The 16,726-nt window shown below is 41.4% G+C and overlaps 1 protein-coding gene across 2 annotated transcripts in view; it reads right to left on the reverse strand.

Annotated features, from left to right (window-relative positions):
• Positions 1 to 16,726, reverse strand: part of eipr1 (EARP complex and GARP complex interacting protein 1) — a 171,827-nt gene that overhangs the window by 142,081 nt on the left and 13,020 nt on the right. For both annotated transcript variants that reach the window (XM_037072218.1, XM_037072217.1), the window contains exon 3: positions 6,111 to 6,243. In XM_037072218.1, coding sequence (XP_036928113.1) covers positions 6,111 to 6,243 — 133 coding nt within the window. The remainder of the gene's footprint in view (positions 1 to 6,110; positions 6,244 to 16,726) is intronic.

A 16,726-nucleotide genomic window follows, 5' to 3' on the forward strand; every position in this document is an offset into this window, starting at 1 on the left:
AATATTATGCCTCCGTTTTAGAAAGACAGGCCGGCAGATTGCCGCCCTTACCTTGGAGCAAATGTGCAGCCTTTTCTATCTAAAAAGGGCTACTGTTGGGCAGGGGTTGATGCAGATGTCCTCAGTGGGGGGGGGCAGATGGGGAGATGCTGCACAGGAGAGTACTGGGGGGAGGGTCGAGCCTTTTGAGACAGTGTGGGTGTGTGGGGTGCTGGGGGTGTCGGAGGGGTGGCAGGAGATGTGCTAAACCTGCTAAGGAACTGGTTGAACTGGTTTGCTTTGTCCAGGCTCCCTGATGTCTGCCTGTCTTTCCCCTTCATCCCCGTGATGTTTCTCATTCCTGTCCACACATTTCTCACACTGTTTGGAGTTTGGCCTCCAGCTTCCTCCTGTAACTGTCCTTATATGCCCTCAGCATCTCTCTGAGTGCTGCACTCTCCTCTGCTCCTCTCTGTCTCCAGACCTGAAAGCCCTCTTCATCTTGTTCAGTGGTGCCTTCAGGTCACTGGTAATCCAGGACTTGCTGTTGGAGAAGCAGTGCACAATCCGAGCTGGCATGTTGGTGTCCTCACAGAATCTGATGTAATTGGTGATGCCAGTCAGTCATCTGATAAATGTCCTCCCTGTGAGGCTCACAGAGTACATCCCAGTCTTTCGACTTGAAGCAGTCCTGCAGTGCCTCAGCAGCCTCCCGTGTCCACCTCCTCACTGTCCTGGTGTGCACGGGCTGCCTTCTCACAAGAGGGACATACCTAGGAGTCATCATGACCAAGTTGTGGTCTGACCTGCCGAGGGGGGAAAGGGCCGTGGCGTTATATGCATCCATGACATTAGCATACAGGAGATCCAGCGTTTTATTGTCTCTTGTGGGGCAGTCAACACATTGGTGGAAGTTATTTAAAGTTTTGTCGAGTGAGGCACACTTAAAATCACTGGTTATAACCACGAATGCATCCGGGTGTTCAGTCTGTAGTTTAGCAGCAGTGGAGCTGATGACTTCACAGGCCTCCGCTGTATCAGCTGACGGGGTAATGTAAACAGCGATAACAATGGTGGACATGAACTCCCTCAGTAAATAATACTGGTGCATTCCCACAGCCAACAGTTCAATGTCAGGGGTACAGAGCCGTTCTTTCATGTTGACATGTCCGGGATTGCACCACCTCTCACTCACATAAAGTGCAAGCCTGCCACCCTTCTTCTTCCAACTTTTTAAACAGTCTCTGTCTCCCCGTACCAAACTGTAGGAGGAACCTCCATGCTGTTGTCCTGGATGTGCAAGTGCACCCAAATTTCACTGAAGTAAAATATGCCGCACTGACGGCATTCCCTCTGGGTCATCACAAGCGCTGTAAGTTTGTCCGTTTTATTCCCCAGAGACCTCACATTTCCCATTATAATCGTCGAGACTGCTGGCTTATGTCATCTCCTTCTCTCCCTCCATTTGGCTCCAGACCTGCAGCCCCAATGTCTCCTCCGTAATTCCTGCAGGACCTCAGCTCTGTCTCCCGGCAGCAGCACAGGCTTTCACAGCGCAATCAGCTGTTCACACGTGTAAACAATGTCCCGACTACTACCAGTGAGATTCTCTGTTACAAATATTAAAAAAAGTAATAGAAGAACGCGGAGAAGGGTAACAAAATTTAGTCCAGCCATTGTCACAACTTATATGAAAAAGTTGTGATTGATCTGAAAAACAAACAAAAAGAATAAAACAACAAATAAACAATGTTTAAAAAACATGACAGGAGTTGCAGCCACAGGCAGCCATCTGGAGTGGCGGCATCTAAGCGTAAAAGCCAAAAAACTTAGACAGGCCGTACTGCAGACAGCCCATAATACAGTGGCAGGACATTTAGGAGTAAAGAAAACATATGACAGAGTTCTACATTATTTCTATTCGCCAAAGCTAAAAAGGGACATTTCAGCTTACATCAAGACCTGTCCTGTGTGTCAGGTCATAGGAAAGCCAAATCAGGCCAATAAGCCTTCAACTTTATGTCCTATACCAGCCGTCACTCAGCCTTTTGAACACGGTTGGTAGCATGTATTTGCTAAATTTGATGTGTTTAAGTACACGGTATCCTGCAGCTTACCCTCTGCACAACATCACTACAAAGTCTGTTGTTAAAGCCTTGACTCAGTTCATTTCTGTTTTTGGCATTCCAAAGGTCATTCAAAGCGACCAAGGAACAAATTTCACTTCTAACATGTTCGCAGAAATCTTAAGACAGCTACATGTGTGCTCAAGTGGTGGCGCTTCTTGCTGGGGTGGGCTCTCCTTTTCATGCCAAATTTGCAGGGCCTTATTAAGTTCTTGAGCAGGTTTCTGACAAAAATTATGTGATCTCTACTCTTGATCATCAGAGAAAATCACAACAGATGCTCAACGCATTCGGCAACGTTTCTATCATGTTTCACCAGGAAAACGCGAACAGCTGGAATCGGAGTACATGTTAGAACATGATATTGCAGTTCAAGTTAGGCGTCACCATGTTTGTTGGTGACTAAACCAGAACACACCTTTAGGCCATGCACTGACTTCCGGAAAGTGAACAAGATCACTAAAGCAGACTCCGTTCCATTGCCGCGCATGGATGATTGTGTAGATCAGGTTGGCTCAGCACAATTTGTCAGCAAATTTGACCTTAAGGGTAATTGGCAAGTATCCTTGTCAAAACAGGCTCAGGAAGTTGCCTTCTTTATAACTTCCTCAGGCCTTTACTCACACAAAGTGATGCCATTTGGTCTACAAAATGCCCCTGCTACTTTTGACACTGATGAATAAAGTGGTTGAAGGTCTATAAGGCGGTGCTGTCTATTTAGATGATGTGGTCGTCTACAGTGATACATGGGAAACCCATGTACAACGAATCAAAGCACTGTTTGACCAACTGGCATGGGCAAATCTGACTATAAATCTGGCTAAATGTGACTTTGCTAGGGCTGCTTAGCTCGGTTGGTAGCACGAGCGACCCATGTGCCGAGGCCCTGTAGCGGACCTGGGTTCGACTCCTGGCCCAAGTTAGGCGTCACCATGTTTGTTGGTGACTAAACCAGACCACGCCTAACTTGGACCCGGGTTCGACTCCTGGCCCGGGTGCTAGCAAGATAGGTGTTGGAGCAGTACTGTTGCAGATCGTCCAGTCAGTTTCTTTTCACGCACATTCAATTCCTATCAGTTGAATTATTCCATCATAGAGAAGGAGGCGTTGGCTTTAATCTTAGCCTTACGGAACTTTGAGGTTTACTGATCACAACCCCCTTACCTTCCTACAAAAAAATCAAAATCAGGCCTCATGAAATGGTGTCTTTTCCTTCAGCCGTACCATTTGGACATCCGTCATATCATGGGTGTGGAAAATGTCTTGGCGGATGCCTTGTCCAGGGCGCTGCCACAGTGATGCTATGTCCTTTCTGTCTGGTTATTCTGTTAGCATTGTCTCCTCCTTCTCTCTCTTAATTTGCTTCTTTAAGGTACCAAAGTTGCTGAGTCCGGAGGTTGGGGCCTTGGTTAAGCAGCATATCCTGGACGGGTGTCATTCCTGACCTAGTTTCCTGTGTTGCTCTGTAGGAGTCATGGTGGATCATCTGACAAATGGCTTGCACCGGAAGAAGGGAGGAGCCAAGCACATAAAAGAGCAACTCACCTAGAGTGTGCTCTCTGGCTGGGCTGCCTCCACCTCTGTACCATGGCGTATATACAGACATGTTTATATTTCTGATTACATTCTTTCATCTTCACTCATTTGCTTAAAGATGTTATAAGTTAAAATAAAACCCTTTGATTTTTGGCACTTTTTGTGTGTGTGAGCTTCCTCTGTTGTTAAAAGCCTGAGCCGAGTTTGTAACAATATCTTCAGGGATACAAAATACTGTTTGATGCAAAAAAATATTTAATGAATCAATTCTGATGGGGAAACTGATCCGTTTTTATATAAACATGCAATCTGGCATGTTAAATGTATGTTTACACAACCATTTTACCAAAAAGGGACACATTCTTTTCAAGTGAGTTGGAAGGTGCTGTTTAAAATGGCAGGGCAATTTTGTTTACGATAAAAGCATGAAAATAAAAGCAATGCTTTTAATAATTTCTTTGTCATTTTTAGTGTGTTTTAAAGAAGAAAAAAAAATTGTGTTTGGTGTAAAAAATCTGGGATTTATGCCAAATCGCCCAGCCCTAGAATTTATGTATGAATTACTGTAATCCGTTCTGGACAAAATCATCTACTAAATGCCCTAAATGAAATGAAATTAAATGAAATCTTCACTGTAGCTGCTAAGCTTAAAGTGTTAGTGCGCACCCTATGCCATACAAAGAGTTATCAGCCTGTTTAAACTGATACGAAGTGATAACAGCATGTACCTCAAAAGTACTGGTTATACAAGTGATGGTTTTTGGTGGCGCCTCTGGGACCCCCCGTAGATCTGAGTTCCTTGGCCCAGCATATCAAACCTAATATCCCAAACCTTGGGTTTAAAGTGGACACTAAGCTTAATCTTAACTGTCAGATCAAGACTGTTGTCAAATCTAGCTTTTTCCATTTGAGGCAGCTGGCCAAAATAGAGCCAATTTTTTCAAGGCATCACTTTGAGACGGTAATCCACACCTTTGTAACAACTCGGCCTGATTACTGTAATGCGACGTATGTGGGGGTTAGTGGGTCCTCCATCACCCGTCTCCAGATGGTACAAAATGCAGCTACACGTCTTTTAACTGGCACATGTAAATATGAGCACATTTCCCCCATTTTAGCCTCACTGCATTGGCTGCCTGTTCAATTTTGGATCCATTTTGAAATTCTTTTATTTGCTTTTAAATCCCTGAATGGTCTTGCCCCGCCCTACCTCTCTGAGCTTCTACACCCTCATATACCCACCCACTCTCTCAGGTCAGATTATCAGCTGCTCCTCAGTGTGCCTAAATCTAAGAGGAAGCTCAGAGGGGACCATGCTTTTGCTGTATCGGCTCCTAAATTTAGAATGATCTGCCTCTGCACGTTAAACAGGCCTCTTCTTTGTTGGTTTTTAAATCACTTCTCAAAACCCATCTCTTCCCCATAACTTTTGACACCTAGTAAGAGGTTGACTTGATCTTCTTGATTTTATTCCATATTTGATTACATTTATTGCATTTTTTACTCATGTTTAATGCCTTTTAATGTATTATCTATTTATGATGTCTTATTTATTTTGTCTGTACAGCACTTTGGTCAACTTGATTGCTCTTAAAGTGCTTAACAAATAAAGTTGGATTGGATTGGATTGGATTGGTTAGGCTCTTGTTCTGATCTTACAACCAAGATGTGCAATTGCATCCTGTCATTGGTTTGCAAATTTCAATAATTCAGGTCAATCTGCATCTACATGTGTTAAAATTATGGAAGCCTATATCCATATTACCCTTTTGTTCATCAAAGTAGAAATAGTATTTGCTATCAGTGCTATGGCAGCTTTTGGCTGCATCACCTGAAAGAGTTGTTGGGTTGACAAAACATGACTGCTATTAAAGCTATTGGTTTTTGAAACTGTTTTGTTGTTGTTGTTGTTGTTGTTGTAACCACTGGGTTACTGCTCAAATATAAAATGCCATGCATTAAAATGAAAATGCAAAGGTGGCATGTCTAGACTAAACTATTCCAAATCACAAAGGTATTACTTTTGGTTCAAACAGGTTTTACAGGTGTTCTCTGTACTATATTCTATATATATCTTTGTAAATCTAGTGCAGCACACCAAAAACTGTGTACAATTAGAAAATTACCTTACATGAAAAGCACAGATAATGTGCATGTGACCTTCACTGATTTTCTCCTGCATGACAATGATTCTACAGCAACTGCTATTATCCCTTATGTGAGTCATCATATCCACACATTATTATTGATTATCAGAGTCTGAATATGACATTTAATATTGCTAGCACTGACAGGCTGTTATTGATCACCTGTTAAAGGCTGACTGAATGTTATGCTCCTTAACTAAATGGCACTAGGTTGAAATATTGAAGAGAGAGACAGAAAGAATGAGACAGAACAACAGAATGAAATGAAGACATCTACAGAAGTGGTGAATAGAGACAGAGACAGAAAGAACAGTAGACTCACTTTTGTTATAGCAGGTGGTGAGCACAGCCTTATCTGCAGGACTGGTACCAATATGCCATATCTCCCCAGCTTGGTGCAGGAGGACAGTCTTATTGATGATATTATTTTCATCATCAAAGTCAATGATGTGGATCTGGAAAAAAAGCAGAGAGAGAGGAGAGATGTGTTGAGGATGAAGCTTGAGTTAAAATACTGCATGCTCCGCCCTAGCCACAGTTCCAAGTTCCACTAACTCTACTTTCTCCTGAAACAGAAAAAGGTTATTCTTTTTAATGTGACAGTAAATGTAATTTCAAGGCAGGCATCTCTTTGGTTCTTGGTACTCACAATGGATTCATGGGAATAGTGGATATAACATGTTGAAGGAGTTGGAGGAAGAGGTACAACAAAAAAGTCACCTAATAAAAGCCATTTTTGTTTGGTTTAATGGCCCTTCTAAAAGGGGCTGGTCAGTATCCAAGAAAAGCATTTCTCTCAATTCTCTGAATTGCAGACTTATTTTTTTGTAAACAAAAATAACACCTCCAAGGGGAGGCCTCCAGGGGGCATCTGATACAGATGCCCAAGCCACCTCAGCTGGCTCCTCTTGATGTGGAGGAGCAGCGGCTCTACTCCGAGCTCCTTCCAGGTGACAGAGCTCCTCACCCTATCTCTAAGGGAGTGCCTCATCACCCTGCGGAGGAAACTCATTTTGGCCGCTTGTATCAGGGATCTTATTCTTTCAGTCATGACCTAAAGTTCATGACCATAGGTGAGGGTAGGAATGTAGATTGACTGGTAGATCGAGATTTTTGCCTTTTGGCTCAGCTCTCTCTTCACCACAACAGACCAATACAACAACCACATTCCTGCAGCTGCTGCACTGATCCGCTTGTCAATCTTGTGCTCCATCGTTCCCTCACTCGTGAACAAAACTCCAAGATACTTAAACTCCTCCAATTGAGGCAGGAACTCAAGCCACCTTTTTCCGAGGCCAGTTATCAAAATAGTTGGCAATTCATTTTCTTTTAATTAACTAATCGATTTACTCACTTATCATTGCAGCCCTTCCGACATCGAAAACTTTTGTGATGACCTGATGAATATAGGTTTTCTATTTGTTAAAGTATTGAAAACAGTATTGTTTTGGAATCAGTACTGAAACTCAGGCATCAAATCAACACTAGCCTCTTGACAAAAAAAATAAAAAATAAAAAAAAAACACTCAAGTTCCACTTATTTTCTTTGCTTGGGACTAACGAGATGTGGGCAGAATTCTGGACAAATGTGGCAAGTTTGGCTGAATTAAAATGTTTGTCTCCATGTTTAATCCACCCTGCTCTTTCTTTTACATTTTCAGGAATCTTCGTTCATGATCTTTAAAGATATAAAAGATGCATGTGAATAATTTCTTAATATCCAATGAGCCAAATACCACAGGGCACCAGAAATAGAGATCTCTTTCACCTGGTGTAATGATGAGTAATGATAGCACTTAACACAATCGACAGTTGTCTATCTTTACTCACAAAAGCTCAACAAGAAAGCATAGTTTTTTCCATAGAAAGTTAAAGTGAAACTCTTGCAAAATGCAAATTAGGCTTTTTTTTGTGAATGTATATGATATCTATCTGTATATGATATATATGTATGTATGTATGTATGTATGTATGTATGTATGTATGTATGTATGTATGTATATATGTATGTATATATGTATATATATATATATATATGTATGTATATATGTATATATATATATATATATATATATATATATGTATACATGTATATATATCAAACCTTCATGTAAAAGCATAATTACGATGTAACAAGCATTTTTAAGGTTGACCATATTTTGATTTTCGGCTCAAACTCATTTTCTATGGGAGTGCTCGTAGTATCACCAGGTATCATAAACTTTGCTCATAGTATCACCACCGTCTCTACACATAGCTCAACTGAACCACATACACTCGACCCAGACATGTCGATCCTCGAATACGTCATGTTGTGAAACCGAGCCTTGTTAGTGTTTTAAAAATAGCAATTTTGATGCTAGTGTAAAAGTGCCCCATGCACTCCCATTGGAAATTAGTTTGAGCCAAAAATGAAAATACGGTCAATCTGAAAAATGCCTCTTTCATTGTAATTATGGCTTTACATGAAGGTTTGACTCATATACATGCACAAAAAAGCTTAGGTTGCATTCTGGCAAGATTTTCACTTTAACAGAAATGCTTTTCATTTGATGGAAATCTATGCGATGAGAGCCCTCCTTTGAATGCAGTTTAGGGCCTACAATGCAGTAAGACAGCGAGGGTCTCAAGGTTTGATCAGACAATTAATGGTGGTTTCTCCAATAAGAGAGACACTCACAGCACCTTGGGGGACAGTTAATGGGGTTGCACTGGACAATAACTCTTGCAAGGCACTTCCACTCCTCTTCCCTTTACTACTTTCACAGGCTAAGCAAGAGAATGAAAGGAGACCGTGTGAGGAGGAGGATGAGAAGAGCACCGGTGCAGCAGCATCCTCCAACCTCTTCAAAGTCAGCTAGGCAGCTATTAACCTTGGGTTGGACTGCAAATTATTACGCAAAGTTATGAGTTTATAGTGGTGGGGGAGCAGTACAAATAAATTCAGACCGGCAGGACAGGGTAATTGGAGAGCCTAGTAATAGGGTCCCCCCGAATGAACCCAGGTGTGAGGGGAGAGAGAAGTTCCAGTCCTCCTCCCCCAGGTGATTTATATCTCATTCTTCCAGTCCTGGGGGGTGACTCATAGCCTTCAGCCACTTGGGCACCAAGCCCAGCACTTTTAATTATGCGCCAATGGTGGGCGGAACTGAGGCAGGGAGTAGGAGAGGTGGGAGACTGGGAAGAGGGGTTAAGGGATAAAGGCAAGCTGGCTCACGGCCCCCACCTCAGGGGCCTCTATGCTAAAGCTCTTTAGCTGCACTGATGACAGTAAGCAGGGCGGAGTAGTTGGGAATGGATGAGAGGTGTAAAGCTCAGGTGCTTTATATCATTAGCGGCCTTAAATGCAATGCCAACGCACCCTCTGATTTGTCATTCAAGCTATTGATCTCTGAGGGAATTGAGAGGTGCTCTGAGAGTTAAGAGAGACATTTCCACCCTGCATTATGCTTAATGGGAGGTTTAGAGGCTTATGGATACAGCAGAGGCTATCAGGGCTGAAATGTCAATTGAAAAAACATATTTCACGTTGCGAGTTCAAACTTGGATGAACTGAGCTAACCAAGTGGAAAAGTCTTCATGATAATAATCTAAAAAACTATGTCCTAAGAGATGGATAATGATCCCTATTAGGGTCAAACAGCTTTGAATGCTCTTTGATACTTAGACCAGAAAACACAGGACAAGTAAATCAAGTTTTTTTCACTTGGATGGGATTGGAATTGAAAAGTGTTGTACTCAAATACATTACTTGAGCAAAACAGCAATCCATCCAATCCACACTAAAGGTCTCTATACTGTAAACTAGAGCTGCACTGGTAAGTCAATCATAAGAAACTTAATTCTAAACTTCTTATATTCCATTTATTGTGAGACATTTTGAAAGCAAACACATGTTGGTTCCATAAATGTAAGGATTTGTTGCTTTTCTTTTTCATATATGATAGTAGATGAATAGGGTTTTAGAGAGTTGGGTGAACAAAATAAGTAACCTACAGTGCTGTGAAAAAAGTATTTCCCCCTTACAGATTTCTTTGTTTTTTGCTTTTTTGTCACACACATTTCAGATAATCAAACAAATTGTAATAACTGACAACAATAACCTGAGAAAATGCAATTTTTAAATGATGATTTCATTTATTAAGGGAAAAAAGCTAGGGAAACTCAGCTTTTGGAAATGCTGAGTTAAATTTCACTAGCTCCATCCAGACCTGATTACTGTTAGACCTGTAGAATCAAAAACGTGTCTGACAACATGAAGTAAGCTTAAAGATCTCAAAAAGCAACACATCATGCCCCGATCCAAAGAAATTCAAAAACAGATGAGAAACAAGTTAATTGACATCTATCAGTCTGGAAAGCATTACAAAGTCATTTCTAAGGCTTTGGGACTCCAGCGAACCACAGTGAGAGCCATTATCCACAAATGGAAAATACATGGAACAGTCGTGAATGTTCCCAGAAGTGGCCGGCCTTCCAAAATACTCCAAAAGTGCATCAACAACTCATCAAGGAGGTCACAAAAGATCCCAGAACAACTTGTAAAGCACTGCGGGCCTCATTTGCCTCAGTAAAGGTCGGTGTTCATGATTCAACAATAAGAAAGAGACTGGGCAAAAATGGCATCCATGGGAGAGTTCCAAGACGAAAACCACTACTGACCAAAAAGAACACAAAGGCCCATCTAGCATTTGCCAAAAAAAAACATTTTGATGATCCCCAAGACTTTTGGGAAAATATTCTGTGGACAGACGAGACATGAGTGGAACTTTTTTTCATTACATTTGGTGTAAACTAACACAGCAATTCAGAAAAGAACATCATCTTACCAGTCAAACATGGTGACAGTAGTGTGATGGTCTGAGGCTGCTTTGCTGCTTCTGGACCTGGACGACCTGTCGTAATTGATGGAACCATGAATTCTGCTCTCTACCAGAAAATCCTGAAGGAGAATCATGCTCATGCTGGAAAACACTCCAATGTAGCTGAATTAAAACAATTCTGCTAATAATAGTGAGCCAAAATTCCTCCACAGTGATGTGAGAGACTCATTGCCAGTTATCGCAAACTCGACTGCAGTTATTGCAGCCAGTTATTAAGTTCAGAAGGCAATTATTGGGGCAATAATTGGTTTAGATAGCTTTCTCCCCTTAATAAATGAAATCATCATTAAAAACTGCATTTTGTATTTTCTAAGGTTGTCACTGTCTGATATTAAACTTTGCTTGATGATCTGAAACATTTGAGTTTGATAAAAAAAAAAAAAAAAAACATTAAAGCTGCAAGCAGCGATGAACAGGCCCTCGCAGTCCACCGCATCAGGGCAGGCTGCAGTCAGGGCTTGTTCATACAACACCCTCCACTGAAGTTGTTACTTTATAATTTGGTTGCCTGTTCTCCCCGGTATTGAATAATGTACACTGAAGTCAAAAGAACTCCCTGCAATCTACATGAAAGAAAAATAATGAGTGGAGTGCACTGTGTGACCCTACAGACTCTTTAAGAGGTTTGTATCCAGTAGCAAGGCTGCACTGTCCTCAGGTGAAGAAAGCCTGTCCACTGTCCAGTCACCTAGGAGTAGTTCGAAAAAGTATGTTTTTCATTTGTCGCAATTTTGTGAATCGAAATTTACCGCAACAGTGGGCGTGGCCTATATCACACAATTTAGCTGAATTCAGGGAACATGTAGATATAAGGTTTTAAAGTGTGCAACATATTATGTGGGAGTTATGGGCACAAAAGTCTTTTGCATTGAAAATAGTGCCACCGGCTGGTTATTTCAGGTGTGTGAGTTACAGGGGCCATTCTTTAGCCCTATGAATTTAATTTCCATAAGTGTTATAGTGTGGGCACAGTGCCAAATATAAAATTAGACAGGCGCCAGAGCGCCACCTCGTCAGATATCCTCAGGAGGGTATTGACCATAATTGTACCAAGTTGTGTGTTAATCTGACGAACCAAAGTAGAGATATAAAATACTTCACTTTAAAGAGTGCCACCTTGTGGTCATCACCTACAATTTTGCACAGAGTCTAAAGGGCTAAAGGGTTTTTGTCATTTGAGTTTTTGTCATTTGGACACGGCAATGTGGAGATAAGCAACATTTCCTGTTTGGAACAAAATCTGCAGGAAGTTGGTATTTAATAACTTGAGTATTGTTGGGAATATGACAATTCTTTTAATAACTTTTGGTCAGGAAAATCCACAGATGCTGTGTGCAAAGTTTGGTGCAAATCGGTGAAATAGCCTTGGAGGAGTTTGAAAAAGTATGTTTGGGACATTTTGCGAATTTGAGGAAAAAAAATAGAAGGCACAAATGGCCGTGGCTTACACCACAGGATTCAGCACAATTCAGTGAATGTGTGGACATAAGGTTTTTGAATGTGCACCCAAGTAAGTGAGTTATAAGCCAAAACACACTTTCCTTGATTATAGCCCCACCTAGTGGTGGAAATTGAGGATGACAATAGATTATGAATTTTTTGGGCAGGTGTGACAAGTTTGGTGAGTTTTGGGGTATGTTCAGGCAGCAAAAAATGTGATCATTTGGGACGAAAAAGTTGTCATTCGAAAAACAATAAGGACCTCACTGGTCAAGACTTGCTCAGGCTCTAATAATAATGAAAATGAGGGACTTCCTGTTGGAGTGACAGTTTGGAACAGAGAATGTTTTTTGTGCGTCTGGTGATGATACATATGCATTCCGAATTTTGTTCATGTATGTCCATGTAGAAGGCGGGGCTTGGATTGTTAATATTCCAGTGGGCGCTATAGAATGCCCCGGTAGTGCCTTTCGTCAGCTATCATCAGGAGGGCATTGTCAATGATTCTACCAAGTTTTGTCTTGATCCGACCAACTGATGTGGCGATACAAAACACTTTAAACAAATAATTTAAAATAAATAAGTTAAACCTAGTGGTCATCTGCCAAAATTTACACAGAGCCTCAGATGATTATGGGGAAGTAGTCACCTAAGTTTTATGTTATTTGGACGGACCAGTGTAGAGATATGCAACACTTTGTGTTTTGAGCAAAATGTACAGGAAGTTGTTACTTAATAACTTGAGTGTTGTTTGTAATATCAAAATTATTTTAATAACTTTTTGTCAGGAGAGTCCACAGATGCTGTGTGCAAAGTTAGGTGCAAATCGGTGAAATTGGCTGGGAGGAGTTTGAAAAAGTAGGTTTGTGACATTTCGCGAATTTGCTCGGGCCCTAACAAGATTTTTTAAATTAAAAATTCAATCAAATTATAAAGAGCTATTCCTGCCAAAAGATTAGAAAAGATTCTGCCACTGTTTAAACACACAGACCAGATATGGTCCCATGATAACATCAGACGGTTTCTATACTAACCCATATACAGGATTTCCTCCAGTGTATTATAAGCCTGGTGGCCTGTCAGGCTTCAATTTCCCACTGTCAGGTTAAGCTTTGTTTATTTGTTTATTTATTTATTTATTTATTTATTTATTTATTTATTTATTTATTTATTTATTCATTCATTTATTCATTCATTCATTCATTCATTTAAAACATGTTTGTATACATCAGTAACAAACTTAAAAGCGCAATGGTGACATCTTATGGTCAACACATGAACACATAGCGGGTCTGAGGTCAAGCTTCTTTTTCAACACCCCACACCCCACAAACCACTGCTACAGTCACTACACACAAACAAGGCTACTTGTGATTGGACATAATGGGATGTCACAAAGAAAAGGCCAAAGAAACGCAGAGACGTTAAACCCGCTGGTTCACCTGTTGACCAGGAGTGCAGCGGCGCGATGTTGGCTGAGCAATGGGTCGTTGAGGGTTAGGGTTAGGGTTAGCATGTAACATGGATGTTAGCTCGTCGTCCGCTGCAGTGGCAGAGCAGCCTTGTCCGTGCCGCAGTGGGAATTAGCGGATTTAATCAAACTTTGTTGGTGGACCAGAAATTCTGTGGGTGGCTGTACCTGAACAATTATAGTAAGTTTTGTTTTGCACTTCGTGAAAATATTAACAGTATTAATTGCGCCAATTTCACAGTGGTTTAGTCATAAAACGCCACTGTTAAATTCAGTGTTAGTATGAAGCATGAAGCCACAATTGGTGGTTTTAAATGCCTTTACTGGCTCCTAAATTTAATGCAAGGCAGTTTGGAACCACTCTAAATTCTACTACGTCATGAAACTGTTACCAATAGGACACTGCCATCAGTCAGTTGCTGGCCCGTGTCAGGCCTCTCTTACCAAAAAAAACAAACAAACAAAAAAAAAACATGCTTTGCCACTGTTGGGCCGCCCTTCCACCAGGCTTAGCAAGTTTTCTGGGGGAAATCCTGGCATTCAACAAAAGAAACTTGAAGCTGTAGATGCTGAGAAGGCTTTTGACTCAGTAAGCTTGCCTCTCCTACATGAAGCCCTTGAAAGATCTGAGACAAGGATGCCCTACTTTCACCATTACTGTTCCCACTGCCTCTTGCATAGTACATAATTCTGAATGAAAAGCATTAAAGGAATCTGTTTTCATGAAGAGGACAACAAGGTGGCGCTGTACACGGATGATATTTTCGGCTTATTTAAGTAACCGTTTTGAATCCCTCTCTAACCTCATGAAACTTGACACATTTGGTAAATACTAGCGCATTGCCCGTAGGAAGTCTGTATTCCTATAGAAAAGTGGGAGGTTAAGTAGCTTTTTCGTGGATGGCCAAGTGAGGCTGTGTTTGAAGGTGAGACTTAAGGGATATTTAGGTTTATTGTGAAATTTGATATTCCAGGGTGTAATTGGCCATTTTTGACTACTTTTGATTTTACCATTATATTTCACCTATCAAATCATATAATTTAAGTATGTACCTTCAAAACACCTCTGAGATAAATTAAAATTAAAGTGTGATCAAAACTCATTGATATATCTAGGGATAAATGTTCCAAAAATCATCTCCCCCACAAAAACTTGGCTAGGCTCACAAATAATGTAAAACTCCGCTCCTAAAAGCTCAGCCAAAAAACTGGAACATTATTCAACATGATAAACTACATATAATCCAATGGTGTGCTTATGGTCTTGTGTTCAAGGCAAACAAATGGACTATATATATATATATATATATATATATATATATATATATATATATATATATATATATATATATATATATATATATATACTGCCTCTCCCCCAGTACACCTCTGTCACCCCCACGCCACACCACCCCCCTCAACTCCCTGCCTGATCAATCCACACACCCCACCCCCAACCTCCCTCAACAGGAGTCACTCCATGGTCCCACCAACACCCCCAGCCTCAACATCATCACTGATCAAGTGAGGAGGGAGCTGAAGAGGACCAAGGCAAGGAAGGATACTGGCCCTGATGGTATTAAATCCAGACTGCTGAAGGACTGAGCAGACCAGCTCCGTGGAGTACTCCTGCACATCTTCTACCTAAGCCTCAGTCTGGAGAAAATCCCACTCCTGTGGAAACATCGTGCGTGATTCCTGTGGACCCTCTGCAGTTTGCTTATAAACCTGGCATTGGTGTGGATGATGCTGTCATCTACCTGCTGCACAGGTCACTTTCACACCTGGAGAGCACCGGGAGTACTGTGAGAGCCATGTTTTTTGACTTCTCCAGTGCTTTTAACACAATCCACCCATCACTGCTGAGGGGGAAGCTGGAAGGTGCGGGAGTTGACTGCCACCTGGCTGCATGGACCACCGACTACCTCACAAACCGACCACAATATGTGAGGCTCCGCGACTGTGTGTCTGATGTGGTAGTCTGCAGCATGGGAGCTCCACAGGGAACAGTGTTCTCTCCTTTCCTCTTCACACTCTACACATCAGACTCCAGACTGCCACCTCCAGAAGTTCTCCGACGACACAGCCATCGTTGCACGTGTGACAGAGGGGAACGATCTGGAGTACAGGAAGGTCGTCACCAACTTTGTCACCTGGTGTGAACTGAACCACCTGCGCATCAACGCCAGCAAGACAAAGGAGGTGGTGATTGATTTCAGGAGGAAGGCTCATCAGACTGCACCAGTGAACATCCAGGGTTTGGACATTGAGATCGTGGAGGAGTATAAATACCTGGGTGTTCACACAGACAACAAACTGGACTGGACACACAACACAGATGTCCTGTACAAGAAGCTCAGAGAGGGACAGGAAGAGACTCAACACTCTGGTCAAAAGGGCTGGCTCAGTCTTGCACTGTCCTCTGGACTCCATTTAGGGGGTGGGTGAGAGGAGGATGTTAGCCAAGTGGAAATCAATCATGGACAACCCCTCCAACACTCTAAATGACAGACTGCTTCACCCACCCCCAAAAAGGAATGCTACCGCATGTCATTCATTCAAACTGCTGTAAGACTGTGTAGCACTTAATGTAGCAACATAAGCACCCACTTACCTTGCACTTATTTACACTTCTACCTCCACCATCTTGTGCAATTATCCTGTGCAATAATACTATTGTATAATTTGTATATATGACTGACACCGAATCTGTTTATTTGTAAACACTGTATTTAAACACTGTTTATTTATGCACCCAACCTCAACAAAGCAATACTTTGACACTTATCTAAATGTATACTAGTGCAGTGCCCGTAGGAAAGCATGTATTCGTATAGAAAAGTGGGAGGTTAAGTAGCTTTTTCATGGATGGCCAAATGACGTTGTGTTTGAAGGTGGCACGTCAGGGATATAATTAGCTGTTTTTTGACTACTTTTGCTTATACCATCATATTTCACCTTAAAAACTATTTACCTTGTCTTGTTTGGTGTCATTATTTTCAGCACAACCTCACATGTGTGACTGTACAGTTATTGTTTTTTTTTGTTTTTTTCATTTTGACATACAATATTAACACTATGGACCTAAAATCACAAAATAACATAAAATCAGAGTAGGAAAAGTTAGATTTTTTTGCTGTGAAA

Source organism: Acanthopagrus latus, chromosome 16, assembly GCF_904848185.1.
Source record: "Acanthopagrus latus isolate v.2019 chromosome 16, fAcaLat1.1, whole genome shotgun sequence".
Classification (NCBI taxonomy): Eukaryota; Metazoa; Chordata; class Actinopteri; order Spariformes; family Sparidae; genus Acanthopagrus; species Acanthopagrus latus.